Below are 22,488 nucleotides of genomic sequence, written 5' to 3'. Positions count from 1 at the left end.
TTTTTCTTTATAGCTTTTTTTCCTCATTTTTTTTTCTTTGCTTGTCATTTTTAGTTTTTCTTTTTTTCCTTCTTATTTTATTAGATTGCATTAGTTTTTTTTCTTGTTTAAAACATTGAATAAAGAATTATATAGCTAAGACCCCACTTGGTCCCCAGGGGCATCTTGCTCCCTTCCTTCCCATCTTGTCCATTTTGAATCCATTTTAGTGTAATATTTATTGTTTTAGTGTTTTATCTTGCTATTTTTATTATTCTAATCTGTGAAGAATTACCTCTAGGTGAGATGGTGGCGTATGAGTTTAATAAATAAATACAATATGTATCTTTTTATATAGCTATGTATATCATGAGCTAGGTTCAAAGAAAAGTACAGGTACTCCTCGACTTATAAGAATTCATTTAGGGACCATTCAAAGATACAACAGCACTGAACAAAGTGATTTATGACCATTTTTCACACTTACGACCTTTATAGCAGCCCCATGATCATATGATCAAAATCCAGATGCTTGGCCATTGACTCATACTTATGACTATTGCTGTGTCCTAAAGTCATGTGATCACCTTTTGCAACTTTTTGACGAGCAAAATCAAATGGGAAAGCCAGATTCACTTAACAACTGTGGTACTAACTTATCAATTGCAGTGATCCACTTAACAGTGGTGGCAAGACAGGCCGTACAATGGGGAAAAACTCACTTTTAACAAATGCCTCACTTAACAACCAAAATGTGGGCCTTAATCGTGGTCATAAGTTGAGAACCACCTGTAGATCTTTTTAGTGCAATTACAACCAGAGAGGTTTAGGCTCTGAAAAACTGGTACGTTGCTCCTGGACTTGGAGGATCCATTCACCTTACAAAATAATTACACTGTCCTGGGAATAAAGTCCCACTTGACTCAATGAAACGCCTGTCCGATAATCATTCAACTAGGGCTAGTTTTCTGCTAGGAATCTTGTTTAATGGCCGATTAGCAAACTTTTATCCTTGTATTGCACACTTAACTTGCTTATTATTTTAAATCTTTTTCTGGACAGAGGTGGTTTTTTTTTTTACTATGAACACACCCAGCCCCCCATCTAAACACCATTAGCATTAATCATTGTTGAAGTACAGTGCCAGCATCTTTTAATCAGTAGCACTGACCATGTTATCGAGTTAGGGTAATGAAACATCTGCAAGAAAACAAGCAAGCTCAGAGCGCACCAAGCAGCCTTTAATTCAGGGGTCTTCAAACTTGACAGCTTTAAGATTTGTGGGCTTCAACTCCCAGAATTCCTCCTCCAGTCATGTTAGTTCAGGAATTCTGGGAGTTGAAGTCCACACAAGTCTTAAAACTTGCCAAGTTTGAAGACCCTTGTTATAGCACCCCAGAGGTCCCCTGCCGGAGCTGCTCTTTCCTTTATGCCAGAGGTCTCCAAACTTGGCAACTTTGAAGACTTCAACTCCCAGAATTCTTGCTTAGTGATGCCACTCTGGTCCAAATTATGGTTATAAGCTAAGGCAGGGGTCTTCAACCTTGATAGCTTTAAGACTTGTGGACTTCAACTCCTAAAATTTCTCCTCCAGTCATGGAATTATGGGGATTGAAATCCACAAGCCTTAAACTTGCTAAATTTGAAGACCCTTGGCTTAAATGCTTAAATGCAACCCAATACTTCATCTTGGCCAATCTTTCTTCCATGAATATATGAACAGAGACTATGAAAGGAGATTGTCCTGTTTCTTCCATCCCACTTTCTGAGAGTTGAAGGCAAGTATTTTCTGAGACCTCTTACACCAATCTAAAATTCCAATCTTGGGAATTTTAAGACCTGTGGACTTCAACTCCCAGAATTCCCTAGCCAGCCACGCTAGCTCAGGAATTCTGGGAGTTGAAAGTCCACAAGTCTTAAGCTTGGCAAGTTTTGGAGACTTCTGCTTTAATGGGGTTGCTCAAACTTTTCTCGCGAATCCAGCCACCGTGGGAAGCTCCGAAAGTCGTGTTAAGAGACCCGTGTCCAAAAGAACGGGAAACTTGGCCAACTACAAGCCAGTTTCGCTTCTTGATTCTCCGTTCTTCTCACATCTTGGGATAAGGGGGTGGCGGAACCCACCAAACCCAACATCGCGGCGCGGAAGCCGGAAAACACACCGAGCCAATTCAGACGACCTGTTGCATTTTCGGCTTAATCCACGCGGGCTGGGAAAGAAGAGGGCGGGTCTTGGATCTCCGTTCAAACACTACCCTCCTCCCCACCCACTCCGGCTTGACGTCCGCAGCCCGAGAAGTTATCTATACATATAGCCGCGGGACGGTGCAGCGGGCAAGCCGAGTTGCTTCCCGGGCATCGCAGGGAGCGAAAAGGGAAGCAGCGGACAACATTCAAAGCAAAGGGCTCTCCGCTGCTGGAGCATCTCCACACGTCCCGTCCCGTCAGCCAGCCTGCCTGCCCGCCCGGCGGAGAAGTTGTCTGACTTGGGCGCTCGGAGTGGCGCCGGGGATGAATGGCGTGCGGGTAGCCATGCTGGGCAGCGAAGGGACGGGCAAATCCGGTAGGCTCCGGCGCGGCGCTTCCTGGCCGGTGCGGGGGGGTGGGGGGGAAGGTTTGCTGGCTACAGAAAGGGAGTCGTTAACGCTCCCACGTCCACGCGCGATCGCGGGAATCGCACCTTCTGTCTGAGGGCAATGTAGGCTCTCCTGAACCTACGGAGCTGGTGAGAAATGACAGAAGAAATAACGGAGTTAGTTGGAAGGGACCTTGGAGGTCTTCTAGTCCAGCCCCTTTCTCAGGCAGGAAACCCTACACCCTTTCAGACTATTCCTACCAAAAAAAATTCCGAATAATAGAATAACAGAGTTAGAAAGGGACCTTGGAGGTCTTCTAGTCCAGCCCCTTTCTCAGGCAGAAAACCCTACACCCTTTCAGACTATTCCTACAAAAAAATTCCGAATAATAGAATAGCAGAGTTGGGAAGGGACCTTGGAGGTCTTCTAGTCCAGCCCCTTTCTCAGGCAGGAAACCCTACACCCTTTCAGACAAGTTGTCCAATCCCTTCTTAAAAACTTCCAGTGTTGGAGCATCAACACCTTCTGGTGGCAGGTCGTTCCACCGATTTAACTGTTAGGAAAGTTGCTTCTCTCCTTGATTAGCTTCCATCCACTGCTTCTTGTCCTGCCTACAGGCCCTTTGGAGAATGGGTTGACTCCTTCTTTGTGGCAGTCCCTTAGGCCCTTTGAGTTGAACTTAACTCCACTCCTGCAAAAATACGGATGACCACCAGAGGAAGACCTACACTGAAATTCTCTGGTTGTCTGTACCTGTTGCAATAGCCCAGATAGAGTAGCACTTATTCCTGGTAGTCTACATGAAGACTTTTCTTAGCAAGCTTATTGAAATTCTTTGCAGGTCCTAATTTTTGGGGTGGATTTCCTCACTTCCCAGGCCTATGATTTCCTAGTGGCCTCTCATCCAAGTACTAACCAGTTGAGCATGTTTTTGGAGACACCCAAATCTGCTGCGTGTTGACCAACTCCAGTGGCACCTGATGGCAGCAACAAACCATCCCAAAGTTTATCAGATGTCTTGATGTTGTTTGCTATTACACATGAATAGTAAATTGCAGTCAGGTGTCTATCTGTGATAGACTCTGATATTATTATTTTCATTCAATTGTGTCTGATTCTCAGAGTCTACCTGGATTACCTGCAGATTTTTTGGCAAGGTTTTTCAGAAGTGGTTTGCCATTGCCTCCTTCCTAGGGCTGAGAGAGGGTGACTGGCCCATGGCCCATGGTCTCCCAGCTGGTTTTGTGCCCAAGATGAAACTAGAATTCAAATTTCCCCATCTCTGCCCTTAACCATTACACCAAACTGGCTCTCACAGCTACTGGTTACCTGTTGCAAATTTATTTTCCAGCCTTTGAAATACATTCAGCTGATATAGCAAAAGTATTCCGATAATAAGCTCACACCATTTTCTTTTTCTTTTTTAAATAACTTTTTGGCGTCGCAACTTGCAGTTTATTAATTTAGAACGGGATTCCACTTTTTATTTTAAAAATTCCTCCAAATTGAGGTGCAATTCATGAAACCTCTAAGGGATTGCCACAAAGAAGAGGGAGGCAAGCTATTCTCCAAAGCATCAGAAAGCAGGACAAAAAGCAATGGGTGGAGACTAACCAAAGACAGAAGCAACCTAGAACTAAGGAGAAATTTTCTGACAGAACAACTAATCAAATGGAAAAACTTGCCTCCAGAAGTTGTAAATGCTCCAACACTGGAAGTTTTTAAGAAGAGATTGGACAACCCTTTGACTGAAATGGTATAGGTTCTCCTGCTTGAGTGGGGGGTTGGACTAGAAGACCTCCAAGGTCCCTTCCAACTCTGTTATTCTGTAAATGTTCTAGGAATAGAAAAAGCATTGACTTTGGCCTCACTCTTGTTGCAGTAAAATAAAGCAAATAACATCAAACCTCCACTTTTTCCTTTTCCAAAACAATATAAACTATCCATTTCTATAACAACAAATCAACAAATCTCTCTCTCTCCCCTCACTTTTGTTTCCCCTTTTCCTCCCCTCTGTCTCCTATTATTTGCTTTCACATTTTTGTATTTTATCTTTGTATTTTATTCTATAATCTAATAAAATGTGAAAATGTTCTAGGAATAGTATCTTACTAAGTATGGTTGTCAACGTTTCTCCAGGTCTCTCCTTTTCACAATTCTTTAATATCTTATTTCGATGCTAGAGTAAAGTTTAAGTAGAGATCATGACTGCATAAATGGTTACATCTTTGACTTGTTTGCCCTTGAACAGTTACGAGCTGTATCACCAATCTCTTTGCTCTTTTCCAACCTGCTAATCTATTGCATTCAAGTTTTTCTACTGTACAGTAGTTTCTTGAACCTTAACGAGCAAAATTATATTTTCCAGTCTATTATTTCACTGGTATGACACTCCAAAGTATATGATGTGCCCAGCTGGTCAGATGATGTAATTATTGCAAGTGATAAAAATGTACTCAAATGATATACATTTGGATTTAACAAACAATTGGATTTAACAGACATTCCTTTCTCTGGAATGGTCTCTTAAGTTGAAATTTTATCGGAAAATAAGAGTTGTCATAATAGTCTTGGTATTTCCATTCACTCAATCCATAATTCCACTAACCTAGTGATAGAAGCAATGAAATATAGTTTAGAATCAGTGATTATTCATTATCCAATAACAATATCCATTAACAAATCTGGTGCAAAACTGCTTTTTACCTTGGTAAGTGGAAGTTGAAAATATATACTAAAGATCACATTGTAAGTTATAGTGAGAGAAAAACTATTAATATCTCAATTGTGCATAATACTAAAGACTATGGTTTATGTTTAGTTTATCACAATGTACAAAGCTATAGATTAGATTATGATGTGATAGGTAAATGAGATTATTATGAGTTATTTGACAAAATGTGGTTAAAATTCAGGATCATTTTTAGGATTTAATTCTAAATTTAGAAGTCCGTTGGGTTTTCACAATCATGCTAAACCAGAATGATGAGTTTTTGGTTTCGACTTAGCAAGATATATGAACAAGCCAGTGTGCTTTGTGCAACATGGTTTAAGTCATAACCCATGTGTAGGGAACCTTGATGGTCTGTTTGATAATGATTATAATAAATTACAGCTCAGAGCAAAACAAAAATCTTGTAACAGCCTTCCTTCTAATTTTAGGTTTTACTTCTAAGGTTCTAATTTTGGATGAAATGCAATTCTAGTCTAGTGTAGCTTGTATAAGCCCAAGGCATAACTTGAAGATACATGATGCAACAATCAGATCTGAAATCTAATCCAGGTGAAAGACTGTTTAGGTGTCCTTGCATCATGGAAGATAAGCAAGAGAGAGATAATCTAAAAAAACAACAACAGATGTTCAGCTGGGTATTATCCATAATGGAAAATATAATTCCAGATGGCTATCTTTTTCTGCTTTTCCAGCCTTCTTTCCAGTTGTTTCTATGCAAAACCATGTTAGCAATGGGACTTCAACAGCCACCTTCACACAACTTGTTAGATCACACAGGCTTTTTAATATGGCTGTGGAGGTACTTTTTAAAATCCATATAATAGCAATAGCACTTAGACTTATATACCGCTTCACAGTGCTTTTACAGCCCTCTCTAAGTGGTTTACAGAATCAGCCTATGGTCCCCAACAATCTGAGTCCTCCTTTTACCGACCTCGGAAGGATGGAAGGCTGAGTCAACCTTGAGCCAGTCAGGATCAAACTCCTGGCAGTGGGCAGAGTTAGCCGGCAATATTGCATTCTAACCACTGTGCCATCATAGCTATATAAATATAACCACTATTAGTGACTTCCCTATGAAGAATTGTGCTGTGTGAACATGAAGTAATTGCCATTTTCTGCTTGGAATTTGGCACATCTTCTCCTTCTTCACATTTGCCCTTCACAACAGGGATTGAGGAACAATATGAAGTAGTAGGGAAGACTTGGCCTTCGTAGTACAACCCCAATTGGGACTAGAATGTCTGTTGCTAAGAAATGTGGTTGTTAAATGAGTCGTACCCTATTTTGCCAGCTTATCTGCCAGGGTAGTTAAGGGGACCATTGCAATTCTTAAACGAGTCAGGTGGCCTTAAACAAATCTGGATTCTCCCATTGAGTGTCCTTGTTGGAAGCCCCCTGGGAAAGTCTCAAATGATGATCATGTGATCCTCAGGATGCTGCAGCCTTTGTAAATACATGCTAGTTGTCAAACACTTTAATTTTGATCATGTGGCTGCAGGGATGCTACAAGTAATTCATATAACATCTGGCAGAAACAACTACCTGACCACTAGATGGCAGCTTTAAAAACTTTCTATATCCCTTTCCTGCCATCTAGCTGTAATACTGATTTTTGCAGTGCAGAAGTGTATAGGACTTTTTCCTTTGTGAAATACACACATACCAGAGGTGCTATTGAGCAGGTTCTGACCAGTTCTGGAGAACTGGTAGCAGAAATTTTGAGTAGTTCAGAGAACTGGCAAATACCACCCCTGACTGGATATTTTACAGTATCCTTCCCCTGCCATGCCCACCAAGCCACGCCCACAGAACCAGTAGTAAAAAGATTTGAATCCCACCACTGACACACACACACACACACACACACACACTCATAGTAGCACTTAAAATCCAGGCTTTGCTGTATATGCCTGGGAAGAAAAAAAAGGCAGCATTCTAGAGACTTTTTCTTTGGAAAATCATGCCTTCAAAATTAGAGATAGTGGATAGTTTTAATTGTTGCTTGGGTTTTTTTCCCCCCCCCCCCAAGGGTAAACGTTTTTTCCGTGTCTCTAATGATTATACATATTATTGAAGTCCAGTTTGGGCTACCCTAATATGCTTGAATAAATAAATCATGGTAAAATAATAGCCAAGTACAGTGTGTGAAGCCAGGAATTGCTCCTGTATTGTTCCTGTTTAGAAAGTCTTCGGTGAAGTAGGAATGGTCACATTCACATAAATACACCTTAACATTTGAGACTCTATTCATTTCTTCATCTCTGGCGCCAGAAGTTGATTCCTGGTTTACATCTTGGGACCTAAATAAGCCTTGTATTGCACTGGCTAATTAAATTGGGAAACTAAAACAAATATAAAATTTTCAAAACCGAGGCAAAATAAGAGCAGAAAGATCTGTGTATCTTGTCTACTGTATATAGGTTGGTAGCCTGACTCATAATCCAGTTATTAGCTAAATATACCTGAGAGCAAAAAAGAGGCTAAAATCCAGAGAGATTTTCTTTAGAAAAATGTGTGGCCAAAGCAACACTTCTATGGCCTCTTTATTTTGTCTTTTCAGCCCTTACGGTGCGCTTTCTGACGAAGCGTTTCATAGGAGAATATGCCTCCGATTCTGGTAAGTTTCCACTCACTTTGAATCTTCCTTGCATTTTATTTAAACTCAGATGATCCAGATGTTACTGCTGGTAATGGAAGGGGAATGTGTATGTGTCATTTCTTTTGGGCCTGAAGACTAACATTATTTTCTGGTTAAATACCAGATTCAGACAAGGAAGGGGTAGCGATAGATTGATTCATCTTTGTTATATTGCTTTGGGATGTAAAAATGATGGTAGCTCTACCCAGCCTGTTTATTCCTCTCTCTTTTTTTCCCCTCTCAGAATGCATTTATACAAAACATTTGTGTCTGGATGGAAAGCAAATTAACTTGGAAATATATGATCCTTGTTCCCAAGTAAGTTGGAAAACTAGAATACGCATAATAAATTCTACTTCCTCCTATTTTTCCTGCAATGGTGGGGTGGAGTGAGAAAAAGTGATTGGCTCAAAGTCACTCAGCCAGCTTTTGTGCCAAAGGCAAGATTAGAACTCACAGTCTCATTGTGATTGGCTCAAAGTCACCCAGCTGGCTTTCATGCCCTAAGGCAGGACTAGAACTCACTGTCTCCTGGTGATTGGCCCAAAGTCAAGTCACCCACCAGCTTGCTTCATGACCAAGGTGGGAGTAGAATTCACATTCTGTTGATTGGCCCAAGGTCTTCCAGTTGACTTTCATGCCTAAAACAGGACTAGAAATGGTTAGCAGAAGGAATTCAATACCACAGGTAACTGAGAAGGGAGACGTTTTACCCAACAACCTGAGATTATGAATTGTTCCTGAGACCAGCTATTTTTCAAAGTGCCTTTAAGACATTTTTGATTACTCATATGACGATATCTGGGATGATAGTTTGGTTTAGCAAGGCAGAGAACTCAAATAAATTGCAAAATTATTTAAACAGATACAGATTGTGTAATTCAGCTCATGCACAGATTGCACTGTGCTTCTACCAAAGTTGATTTTCTACACTTTGAGAAAATTGCCAGTTGGAGAATTTGATTAGAGTTGATAGGGGCTCTTCACTTAGTTGGTTTTCTAAATAATTGTGGTTTACTCACCGTCTCTCAGAGTAATCTATTTTACAAGTTCATGATGGGAATAAAACAAATGGAACCATGGAACCAGTAAAACTATGCATGCCAGCCACTTTATAAAAAGCATGGAATAAAACTTCTGTTAAAAAAATAAGTTCCTGCATAATTACAGTGGGAATATAATATCATTCTGTCCGTATAACCCAACACTTTGGAAACCCAAAGAGCTGGATTAAGAAACAGATCCTCCAGGAGAAAATCTGTCTGTGTGGTTGCTAAGTGTTGACACCAAGATGATGGTGGATGATCGGTTGTGTTTTCAATTAGGCTGAAGCAGGGTCTTCTTCCATCCAAAAGCACAGTATAAACTGCTTCTCTTTTTGCCTTCCAGCCTCGGCCAGGGAATTTGTTACTTGCACATGAACTCCAATGGGCAGATGGATTTGTTGTGGTCTATGACATCAGTGATAGAACTTCATTTGTGTTCGCAAAAGCGTTGCTGTACAGGATCCGTGAGTGTCATGGAGGAGCTTGCAAAAGGTAAGTTAGCTAAACAATGTGACTAGGAAAGTGGAAAGGTTTGTGTGGACCATAAGGGAAAAATGGGGCTAGATTCAGACTTGGTCCCTTTAAGTCAGGAGTGGGGAAACATGGCCTTTTTATGACTTGTGGATTTCGACTCCCAGAATTCCTGAGCCAGCATGGTGAAGACCCAATAAAAACCAGGAACAATGAGTCCAATTGATTGCAAGTACATCTACCCAGTTTGATTCAACCAGTCCCCTTTTCACACACAGACCTACCAAATAGAAATTCTACATAGTTTAAAAACCAGTTTATTAGGGTCGGCTTATCTACAGCCCTCAAACAAGCTACCTCAGAGTAAGTTTTATGGAACCGTGTGACATTTACAACTGTCAGCCAGCTGAAATTCAATCTCTGCTTTTAATTGCAGTGTGGGAAAGAAATTGCTAGTGTGAAAGATGATCCCCATCCAATAAAAGCAACTCTCCAATGACTGGTTATTTTTCCGCAACGTTTGTCTTCATATATGTGAATCTGTCACTGTCAATAGTCCAAAGTAAAAAGTTTGTGTCCATTCACTTTCTAGAGAAAATGGCCGGCGGTGGCTCATACTTCACTCTCCTTGCTTTAAAAGCAAACAAAAACACTAAGGATCAATCAGGATTCTAATAGAAACATTTTAAAAATTTGCCCAAACTGTTTCCCAAACAGTTCTTTTGAAAGCACAACAATTCCATTGTGTTAAAAAATATAGGCTGGTCCTACAGAGAAGACATCTTATTCTTTGCTGATTTTTAACTTAGGCGTTGCATATTGAATATGATATAAATGGAAAACTTTTTTTAAAAAGAGGGATATATGAATTACATAGGTGAGCTCAACTGGGAATGTGCATCAGCATAAAGACACAGTTGTGTGTCTCCCTTCTATCAAATAATGTCATCTGGGAGAACCAGATGTCTTCTCTGTAGTGATATCTACCTTATGGAACAGCCTTCCTTTTGAGAGTTGGAAAGCTTCTACTCTATCTGCTATCTATCTATCTATCTATCTATCTATCTATCTATCTATCTATCATCTATCTATCTATCTATCTATCCATCCATCCATCCATATATCTATCATCTGTCTATCTTTCTATCTACCTACTACCTACCTATCATCTATCTATCTAATTACCTACCTATCATCTATCTATCTATCTATCTATCTATCTATCTATCTATCTATCTATCTATCTATCTATCTATCTATCTATCTATCTATCTATCTATCTATCTATCTATAAGATAGATGATAGACTATCATCTGTAAGATAGATGATAGACTTATTTATCTTATCTATCTTATCTATCATATCTATCCTCTCTCTCTCTCTCTCTCTCTCTCTTTCTCTCTCTCTCCCTCCCTCCCTCCCTCTCTCTCTCTCTCTTATCTATTTCTCTCCTTTGTTTGCTCAGAGTTGGATGTTTTCTCATGCTCTGGACTGGGATGTGGGCTGAGCTCAGTTCATGCGCAGTTGGTACAAGTTGCTCTGATGCCTTGATTGGAGTATGATAACCTTTGAATTTGTGAGATTTGAATTGGTATCTTTTCATATATTTACTCTTTCGATGCCCAAGACTGCATTGTACAGCTAGTGCTCAGGTTATGGCCATAATAAAACCTATCTGTCTTGGTTGTGAAACAGCATGGTTGTTAAGTGAACCAGTGATTCACTATAGCTGCGGTTCTGCTGAAAACCACCAGCAAATAATAGTTTTTGGCAAAACCATTGTAAAATACAATCACATAAATATGGCCCAGTTACCAAGTTCCTGAAGTGCTGTCATGTCACCAGAGAGATTGTACGTACAGGTAGGACCATTGAAACTTTGAACAGTCGCTAAATGACTGGTTGTAAGTTGAGAACTACCTGTATAAGATGGTATTTTAATATAAATGACTTAACTAAATGAAAATATATTGCCTCTCGTTCAAGTTCCATGTCCAGAGATCTAACATTTCAAACCCCTTAATGGAAGGGACTGATGTTAGCCTGAGCTAAGCAGAAGAAAGTTCTTTGTTTATAACCTTCCTTTTTCTCAACTTTGTTTGTCCAGAACATCAGAGTGCACTGTGGTTTTGGTTGGGAACAAGCAGGATTTGTGCCACGTACGAGAAGTCGGTTGGGATGAAGGACAGAAGTTGGCCCTGGATTACAGATGCCAGTTTTGTGAACTCTCTGCTGCAGAACAGTGCCAGGAAGTGGGAACGATGTTCAGCCAAGCTTTGAAAAGCCTTGCGTCTCATCCCAAGGGGAAGGAGAAAAGACGGCCCAGTGGCTCAAAATCCATGGCCAAACTGATCAATAACATGTTCGGGAAGAGGAGGAAATCTGTTTAGTGACAGGCCCACAGGAAACGGGCAGGGAGCCAAGACACCGTCTCGCACACATATGCGCACACATGCCCAAAGGATCTAGTTCACGTGAAGATCTTAGCATGTCACCCAAGGAAGCCACAGAAATATTTGGTGTATTCCCACCCAGCATGGCAAAAATCATCGCTTAAATCTAGCCTTTTGATAACGCTTCTGGGAATTTAGTTTTTCGTGGAAGCAGATTGATTTTTGAGCATACTAATATATGGTTGTTAAGGAGTGAACTGTGAGTTAATCATTAATAATCTTAAGTGGATCCAGGCAGGCAATATGAATAAGGCTTGGAAAACAATGTGGTGTGGTGCCTAGATCAATGTTTCCCATGCTTAGCCATTTGTAAGATGTGTGTATTGCAATGCTGGCTGGGCTATTCTGGGAGTTGAAGTCCAAATATCTTTAAAATGGTTAAGCATGGGAAACATTATGGTATTGATTTCAGCTATAACAAAATTCTTTGGGTCTGTGTGAGAGAGAGGCAGTCCACAATTTACATTGGGAAATGATTACCCAAAACATCACCAAGGTCTTTGATGAAGCAGGAGGGAAGGAAAGTCTTGAACTTTTAGCATCTTTTCCAGAAGTGACATTAAACTCATATCAATTTAACTTGTGCTTTCCTAGCTACAGTTCCTTTCCTTAGCTTGGAACAGACTTAGGAGAAGATTAAAATCTGACTGAAATCTTATCAGCTAATTCCTTTTTCCAGCTTTTGGCTGCAATCAACTATGTGTCAGTGTTCCCTTCTAATATATTTTAGCGCCCTTTTAACTACTTAAGTGCAGAATCAGGGGCTTCTTGTTAAGTCTGCCCTTACATTAAATATTGCAAAACCAGTGAGAAGCTGATGGCTTTTTTTTTAAGGTAAACTGGAGGGTGGGTGGGTGAACAGGATGTAGCATATTGCTACATAAGTTTGTGGAAAATTTGATCTCCACCTCTTGTTGTTTTTTCCTGCTTGTGGGTAACACGAAGAGTAGGATGCAAAATGCATTTGGAAATGGGAACGCTTTTTCCACTCTCCCAAATATGCAACTCTCAACAGCTGCCCAGAAGAATCCCTTGATAGTGAGATGGGCAGCTTATTAATTTAATCAATAAATAATAAAAATAAAAACTCTGCTCTCTGTGATGACAGCATTCCAAATTATGTCGCTTGAGAAAGTGGGGGTGCAGCTTCAGCACAAACCGGCCAAGTATATTTTCGGTTCATTTTCTCTCCTACAGAGGTTTCCCCCCCCCGCCTCCATGGTGAAACCAGTCCAGCGATACTTCTTAAGAGTTGTTGATTTCTCGTTATGGGTTTGGGAGTGATTGCTTTTTGCTGAGTAAGCGCAGGAGGCTGCAGAGACCAAAGCCATATAATAAGGCATCTGGTTCCCAAGGCACGAATTAACAAGAGGTCTGACACAGAAATTCAAGCAAAGCAAAAAACAAAAGCTGACATAGTGTACTGGACTGACCTAAGAGGCTCAAGAACAAGTGAAGTTCTAATACCTCTCTATAAAGCCTTAGTAAGGCCACACCTAGAGTACTGCATCCAGTTTTGGTCACTATACTATAAAAAAGATGTTGAGACTCTAGAAAAAGTGAAGAGAAGAGCAACCAGGATGACTAGGGGACTGGAGACTAAAACGTATGAAGAACAGTTACAGGAACTGGGCCTGGCTAGTCTAGTGAAGAGAAGGACCAGGGGAGACATGATAGCAATCTTCCAACATTTGAGGGGCTGCCACAGAGATGAAGGGGTCAAGCTATTTTCCAAGGCACCTGAAGGCCAGACAAGGAATAAGGGATGGAAACTGACCAAGGAGAGATTCAACTAGAAATAAGGAGAACTTTTCTGACAGTGAGAACCATCAACCAATGGAACAGCTTTGCCTTCAGAAGTTCTGGGAGCTCTGTCACTGGAGACTTTCAGGAAGAGATTAGACTGCCATTTGTCAGAAATGATGTAGGGTCTCCTGCTTGGGCGGGGGCTTGGACTAGTTTACCTATAAGGTCCCTTCCAACTCTGTTAATCTGTTACACTGCTAAAGAGGAAACAAATAACGAAAGTTTGATAAACATTGGTGTCATATAGGAAGATGAATGAGCAGGATGCTGCAGTGCTTGTAGCATCTTCTTTCCTGGGGAAAAAAGTAACCTATTTGTAGAATAGAATAGAATAGAATAGAATAGAATAGAATAGAATAGAATAGAATAGAATAGAATAGAATAGAATAGAATAGAATAGAATAGAATAGAATAGAATAGAATTCTTCATTGGCCAAGTGTGATTGGACATACAAGGAATTTGTCTTGGTGCATATGCTCTCAATGTACATAAAAAAAAAATACATCCGCCAAGAATCAGTAGGATAAAGTACAGTGAGGGATTTACATTATTTTTTATCCTGACTGTTATTAAGACCGTCCTCATTCCTCTGTGCTGGAAATATTCAATATCACTGATAATGTCAATGTCACCATTTGGAAGTAGTTTGTTATACAGTGATGTTACCTTGCGTATTTGACACTAAAAGTAGATCAGAGGGATATGCAGCTGACACATGATTCAAGCTGCCCTGGCTAAACCACCATTCGTCCACCCTGCTTCATCTCTATCACTGACAGAAGATCGTGCCCTAGCAGAAGTGACCCAACTCTACACCCACTGGATAGACTCTTCACCTTACTACCTATTCTCAAAGTGTATCACTCCCAACACACCACCTTTAGCATGCTACCATTGCTATGGTCTTCTTCCAAGAGCTGAAAGAGATGGATTGGTCCAAAGTCACCCAACTGGCTTCCTTCTTGCCTAAGGAAAACTAAAACGTACAGTCCCCCAGTTTCTACTTTTGTGACTTTAACCCAGGGGTCTTCAAACTCAACAGCTTTAAGACTTGTGGACTTCAACTCCCTGAATACCTCCTCCAGTCATGGTAGCTCAGGAATCCTGGGAGTTGAAGTCTACAAGTCTTAAACTTGCCAAGTTTGGAGACCCTTGGAATAGATAGATAGATAGATAGATAGATAGATAGATAGATAGATAGACAGACAGATAGATAGATAGATAGATACAGATTAGATGATAGATAGATAGATAGATAGATAGATAGATAGATAGATAGATAGATAGATAGATAGATAGATAGATATGGAGATAGAAGATAGATACTGTAGAGCAGAGGTCTTCAAACTTGACAGCTTTAAGACTTGGGACTTCAACTCTCAGAATTCCTCTTCCAATCATGTTGCTCAGGAATTCTGGGAGTTGAAGGCCACAAGTCTTAAACTTGCTAAGTTTGAAGACCCTTGAAATAGATAGATAGATAGATAGATAGATAGATAGATAGATAGATAGATAGATACAGATTAGATAGATAGATAGATAGATAGATAGATAGATAGATAGATAGATAGATAGATAGATAGATAGATATGGAGATAGAAGATAGATACTGTAGAGCAGAGGTCTTCAAACTTGACAGCTTTAAGACTTGTGGACTTCAACTCTCAGAATTCCTCCTCCAATCATGTTGCTCAGGAATTCTGGGAGTTGAAGTCCACAAGTCTTAAACTTGCCAAGTTTGAAGACCCTTGCTTTAACCCCTACACAAAGCAGTTTCTCGCTGCTTAAGAACATACAATTAATGTTGACAATTTTATGTCTGCTGGTGGGAGGGGATGTCAAACCAAAGTTTTAAAACAAACTTTATTTTAAAATAATAATAATAAAACTAGCATAGAGGTATCCATCGTTTCTTATTTCTAAAAGGAGTAAAGCAAATGTTTGCCTCCTGTCTTGAAGTTAACACAAGCCTCTTATTCTTGGAAGGAGTAAAAGAGACTTTAGCCAAATGATGATTGCATCCCAAGGCAGTAATTTTCATTTTTCTAAAAACAGAACACTTGACAAGCTGCTAACTATAACACACGTTTGGACAGACCACAGTCTTTATCTTGTCCTTCTCAAAAAGAAAACATTTTCATCAGCCGTTGATGGTGATTCGCAGTTCACACATCATGCTGTTATGCTTCCTTCCCTGCGTAAAACAGGAATATGCACTGGGAGCCATTCTATTCACTCAGCATTGAGACACTTATACATGTGCCAGGTAAACAGAATAAAACTATTTCCTTATCATTTTAGATTTTTTTTTTAAAGAATGTTTTAGGTCTTTTAGCAGCCTGGATTTGCTGATGGATGATGAACAGGTCTTTTGCATCAGCAGCTATGATCTTTCCTGAGCTTGTCTATTTTTGCAGAAGAATTTTGTAATTTGGTAATCATTTGGTTTGGTCCGGCTGTAACATAGACAATAGAAGTCCATCCTTGGAAAATGTCTAGAAGTTGCAATTGGTATACAATGTGGCAGGTCCACAGATGAAAGGTGGTGGAGGCCAGAATCTACAAATTGCCAACAATAGTATTGTGACTGAAGCCCTGGCATTTTTGTATATGCATGCAATATTTCAAGATGTACAAAAGGAGCCTTGCTTTGACAGCAATACAAAGCCACTGTCTTGCTGCTTTTGTGGCACTTATACTTGTTCTGCTATTTCATGACCTAATATGCAGGGGTGGGCTTCTGGGGATTTGCAGAGGCTTAGGAGAGCCCCCAATAACCTCAGAAAAGCAAGCAGCAAGGGGAAGCTCTTAATAGGCTTAATTGAACTTCTGGGCATTCAGCCAAGAGCATTTCACACCTGGTAAAAGTGTTGCAAGCTAGATAAACAATCCACTCAGTGCTTGCAGGAGCACCATTGAGAAGATCAGACAACGTAGCCACTAGCCTCCAAGGGGATTAATTCCCAAATAATAAGAATCATGTAACTCTCCAGAAACCCCACTAAGACTGCAAGATCCCTCTTACGGTCACTGCTATTAAGCCTGATTTCACCCAGTCTTTTATCTAAGTATTAAATGCACGAAATAATAAACAACTTTTTGGTGTACTATCTTTTTTTTTTTTTAGGTAAGTTAGGGCAAAGAAGTGATGTCGAGTTGGCCACACCCACCCAGTCACATGACCACCTAGCCACACTTAGCCAGTCATTAGGGCAGAGAAGCTGCTTACTAAAAATTTTGAAGCCCACCCCTGCTAGTATGTCACCTTCAAAACCCTAGAAGACTGAGGACCAGGTTATTTTGAAGGATCATCTTTTCCCGATCACATCTACCTGACCCACAAGAGTGGAGAGGCAATGAATGTTATGGGTCCTCTCTCCTAAGAAAGTCCATCTAATGCAGGGGTGTCAAACTGCATTGCATCAGGGTTGTGGTTAACCCCATGGGGCTAGATGGGCACGGCCGACTATGTGGCTTTGGCCAATTGGGTCAGCATGGCCAACTTGATGCCACTCACTGGCTATGGCTGACTGGGTGGGCATGGCCTGCTTGATGCCACTCTCCAAACTGCTGGCATGTTTCCTCTTTGCATTGGGTAGAGGAGGCTGAAGCCAGGCTGGCTCGATGGTTTCCTCTTTGCTTTGGGTACACCGGGCCAAAGTGATGTGGGCTGGCCCCTTATATTTTCCAGGATAGCCCTGCAGGCCAGATCTGTCCACATTGTGGGCCGCGGGCCTTGTGTTTGACATCCCTGATCTAACAGAACCAAGAAGAAGGGTCTTCTCCATAGCGGCTCCCTTTCTGTGGAACATCATCCCCATGGAGATAGGATCGGTCCCCACTTTGACACTCTTTCAAAAGGCTCTGAAGATCTGGTTTTGACAACAGGCCTGGGGATCCTAGAGTGGATGGAACCCATCAAATGTCTCATTCAATTATGGCTGGCAAGGATTGGGGAATTAACAGAAAGAGTTGGAAGGGGCCTTGGAAATCTTCTAGTTCAACTCCCTGCTTAAGCAGGAAGCCCTGTAACATTTCAGACAAATGGTTGTCCAACCAGACCACTGTCACCCTTTAGACTTGATAAAAACAACCCATGGCTCAGAATACTGGATGAACCCAGTGCGAAAGTATACCCAGAAGTATGTCAGTGATGGTATCCCCTAGTTGGGTGGTAAAACATCTGCAAGATGCTTGATTTTTATCGTTTTTATATTGGGTTTTTGTCTTTGTATACCACCCAGAGTCACTGAGACTGAGCTGGGCGGCCCTATACATTTTCTTAAACAAACAAAGAAGAAGGCATAGGACTAAACATCAAACAATCAACAGCCTTCCCCCTTACTCTTAAGCTCAGAAGTTATTCTTTTTTTTTTTTTTGGGTGCTTTCTCTGTAGTCAATAAAAATGAATTTTAAGAAGGGAAGAAACAAAAGTAGAGTAGCTGCCTCCAACTTACAAACAAGAGGAGTGAGGCTATTTCTGTCTTTTTATCAGCAGATGGATATCCAGCTTGATGGTGGACAGTTCGTGCATAAGGTCAAGAACCAGAGGACAGGGGCTCATTGCCTGCAAGGCTGCAAGCAGATGCCAGCCAACTATTGATGGGCCCAGGGAAGTAGCCAAAAAGCATGTGTTATCAGATTATAACTTCATAATTTAACAAAGACCATTCTAAAACTATCAGAGTAATCATCCCAAACCAATAAGCAAACAAAAAGTGTTAGAGCTTTTCAGAAGTTTCTCCAGCCTCTCTTCTATCAGTACAGATATTTCTTTTCCTGTTTTAGGAAGAGAATATCTGTAGCTCGCAGTTGAGTGGGGGAGTCTTGATGCTCTATCAGCTTGGTTGTTTGCCTGCAGATGTTTTGTTATATACCCTGAGATATGTAATTTACTATTACCTATGACCCTGTTTCCCTCCACGCCCCTGCATGTGTTCCAAATCAGACTCTCCAACGAGACAAGTTCACTGGCTGGGTGTCATCAATCACAACTCTCCAATGAAGGATTTTCATGGGCAGAAGATCCAGTAACCTAAGCTACAATCTCCACAATAAAATTGAAGCACCACAATATAAAAATGATGTTGAAACTCTGGAAAGAGCACAAAGAAGAGTGACAAAGATGATTGAAGGGCGGGGGACTAAAACCAGTGGTGGGATTCAATTTTTTTTACTTGGTGGGCATGGCTTGGTGGGTGTGGCAGGGGAAGAATACTGTAAAAGCTCCATTCCCTTCTCACTCCTGGGGGAAGGTTACTGCAAAATCCCATTCCCTCCCCACCCCACTAATCTGCTTTCCAGCTCCGTTCGCCTGTGCATGGCAACAAAAGAAAACTCAGCCAATCAACTGGGGCTTGGGAGGCAGAGAATAGATGGGGGCAGGGCAAGTCAGAGGTGGTATTTGCCAGTTCTCCGAACTACTCAAAATTTCCACTACCGGTTCTCCAGAACTTGCTGAATACCCACCTCTGGCTAAAACATACGAAGGACAGTTGCAGGAATTGGGTTTGTCTAGTTTAGTGAAAAGAAGGTCTAGGGTTGACATGATAGCAGGGTTCCAATATTGGAGGGGCTGCCACAAAAAGGAGGAAGTCAATTTGTTCTCCCAAAAACCTTAAGGCAGAGAAAGAAACAATGGATGGAAGGTAATCAAGGAGAGAACCAATTTCCTGATAATTAGGACAGTCAATCAGTGGAACAGCTTGTCTCCAGAACTTGTAGGTGCTCCAACACTGGAGACTTTTAAGAAGAGATTGGACAGTGATTTCTTCAGAATGATACAGCTATCCTGCTTGAGCAGAACATTGGATTAGAACAGTGGTGGGATTCAAATAATTTAACAACTGGTTCTCTGCCCTAATGATTTCTTCCAACAACCAGTTCACCAAATGGCCCAAAAAGTTAACAACCAGTTCTCCCCCGAAGTGGTGCAAACTGGATGAATCCCATCACTGGACAGGAAGACCTCCAAGGTCTCTTTCAACTCTATTATTCTGCTAAGCAAATTCACTGTAGCCTCTACTTTGGTCTAGTTCAGCGTTTCTCAATTTTAAGATATGTGGACTTCAGTTCCTCAATTTCTCCAACCCCCACCATGAAATCCACACATCTTAAAGCTTCAAAAATGGAGAAAAACTGCTTTATGGCTATAGCACTATAGACTTATACACTGCTTCACAGTGCTTTACAGCCTTCTCTAAGTCTGCACATTGCCCCCAACAATCTGGCTCCTCATTTTATTGACTTTGGAAGGATGGAAGGCTGAGTCAACCTTGAGCCGGTGAGACTTGAACTGCCAAACTGAGGTGAGGATCGAACTCCTGGCAGTCAGCAGAATTAGTCTGCAATACTGCATTCTAACCACTGTGCCACCATGATTCATCGTTTAGAATCAAGGACCATCAAGGTATTGCTGAACAAATTCCTAGTATCTTTCACCATTGGTAAATTTGGTCTGGACTTCTGGAGACTGTAGTTTAGCCACCCATAAGTCCACTGGCAACAAGTAATATAAAGATACATTGGAAAGTATCCTAGCAGCTAAGATAAAGACTGCAAGGCAATAAGATATCAGGGTGTTTTTAAGAATGGAGGGCAATTTTTTTTTGCAAGAAAACAAAACCAAACTTGTCTCAATCATGATTTTTTAAAAAACTCTGACCAAAACCAAACTTGCACAGGGAAATAGAGGCTGCTTCACATGATAGAAATCATGTTCACAATTTCACTCTCCTTTCTGCATCAATTTAGTCCTAATAATCCTTCCTCCCACCAGTTATTTCTAACCATCCATTTTTTGGTGGGCTCAGAAGCCAGAAGCTTCTTCAGGAATGACAATTTACAGATTAACAGAACTGGAAGGGACATTGTAGGTCATCTAATCCACCCCCACCACCACCCAAGCAAGAGACCCTACACTATTTCTGACAAATGGCAGTCCAATCTCTTCTTGGAAGTCTCAAGTGATGATGCTCCCACAACTTTTGAAGGCAACTTCTGTTCCATTGGCTGATTGTTCTCACCATCAGAAAATTTCTCCTTATTTCTAGGTTGTATCTCTCATTGATTAGTTTCCATACATTATTCTTTGTCTGGTCTTTAGGTGCCTTGGAAAATAGCTTGACCCCTTCCTCTCTGTGGCAGCTCCTCAAATATTGGAACACTTCTGTCATGTCTCCCCTGGTCCTTCTCTTCACTAGACTAGCCCAGTTCCTGTCACCATTCATCGTATGTTTTAGTCTCCAGTCCCCTCATTATCCTGGTTGCCCTTCTCTGTGCTTTTTCTAGAGTCCCAACATCTTTTTTATAGTGTGGTGACCAAAACTAGATGCAATATTCTAGGTGTGGTCCTACTAAGGCTTTATAGAGTGGTATTAGTACCTCCCTTGATCTTGAACATTGTAAGCAAAAGGAGGCCTTAAATGTCTCATTTCTTCCTTCCCTTCTTTAAAATGCAGTCCATTCCCGGCATTCTTTTTATCTCCTTAAATCAGGGTTGGGAAGACACATTTGCCAAGATAATATGTTGCTCTGCCCTTTCGCTCTATCAGAAGAGGAGCCGTGCTGAGTTTCAGTGGCTCGGTGGGGAGGTAATAAGATAGAGTAAGATCTTAGCATGCACACATAAATTTGCCAGACATCTAAACAGATTGGTAAGTCAAGTGTTCTCAGGTCAGCTGTTACCAGAATGGAGTGCTTATTTGTCTCAAATTAGAAATAAGATGCTTGGTGACAGATAATAGAGATGAGAAACATGTGAAATCAAGCAGGGAAGGCTTTTCTTCTTCTCTTTATCAAACTGACTTGATTTAATACAAGGCATGCACAGTTAATGACGGTTTTGAGTGATACCTGTATGTTTTATGGGGGGTATAAATTGGTCGGAGTAAAATCTTATACATCCTATATCACTGGATATTGTTTCAGCCTATTACAGGTGATACCTATCCCGAGTTGACTGGATTGCATTAATCTGAATCTAGTTTAATGATGCCTTAACATTTTTATGGGAGAATTTAATGTTTGCAATATCCATGTTCCTTATTTGAACGTGTGACTTATAGGTTCTCATCTCCCTTAAATTATGAAATCCTTCAGCTAATAAATGAAAATGATTATGCTTTGGCAGAAAAAAAGAAAGAAAAAGGAGGAAAAGACAGCAAAGTCATTTAACAAGCCATATAACTGTCTATTATAGGACTTTGCATAATAATTGTAATTTGGCTATTAGGAATTCTAAAGGCAGATTATCAGTCATAACCTGTAATTTGAAAGGAAAGGAAAGGAAAGGAAAGGAAAGGAAAGGAAAGGAAAGGAAAGGAAAGGAAAGGAAAGGAAAGGAAAGGAAAGGAAAGGAAAGGAAAGGAAAGGGAGAAAAGGGAAGGGAAGGAAGAAAAGGAAAGAGAAGGGAAGGAAAAGGAAGGGAAAGGAAAGGAAAAAGGGGGAAAGGGGAAGGAATGGAAAAAAGGGAAAGGAAGGGGAGGGAAAGGAAGGGAAAGGAAAAGAAAAGATCACTATTATTTCTTATTTATGCATTACCTGAGGGGAAAAATCACTCAGGATAAGATATAGTCTTCACAGATACCTGACTGCACCTATTCCAACTGACAAAATTGTAAGGTGAGGCTGAATATGGCCTCCTTTTTCATTTATTTATTTTTGTATAAATGGCAGAGTAGACCAGCTTAAAAAACCACCTAAACCGGCAGAGAGAAATATTGCCCAACTGTTACGTGCAGAGGACACAATAATTCTCCCAAGAAAACCTTTTGGACTTAAG

The 22,488-nt window shown here is 40.7% G+C and overlaps 1 protein-coding gene across 1 annotated transcript; it reads left to right on the top strand.

Annotated features, from left to right (window-relative positions):
• Positions 1–2,300: 2,300 nt before the first annotated feature.
• RERGL (RERG like) lies at positions 2,301–12,985 on the top strand. The gene is made up of 5 exons (XM_087968692.1): positions 2,301–2,539; positions 7,850–7,906; positions 8,172–8,245; positions 9,317–9,465; positions 11,553–12,985. Exons 1-5 carry the CDS (start codon positions 2,488–2,490, stop codon positions 11,833–11,835), a joined length of 615 nt encoding a protein of 204 aa, XP_087824818.1. The 5' UTR covers positions 2,301–2,487; the 3' UTR covers positions 11,836–12,985.
• Positions 12,986–22,488: the final 9,503 nt, after the last annotated feature.

Source organism: Notechis scutatus, chromosome 6 (assembly GCF_049901735.1).
Source record: "Notechis scutatus isolate UNSWTSFEM ecotype Mainland chromosome 6, rNotScu1.2, whole genome shotgun sequence".
Taxonomy (NCBI): Eukaryota; Metazoa; Chordata; class Lepidosauria; order Squamata; family Elapidae; genus Notechis; species Notechis scutatus.
This window is presented reverse-complemented; position numbering and strand designations above follow the sequence as displayed.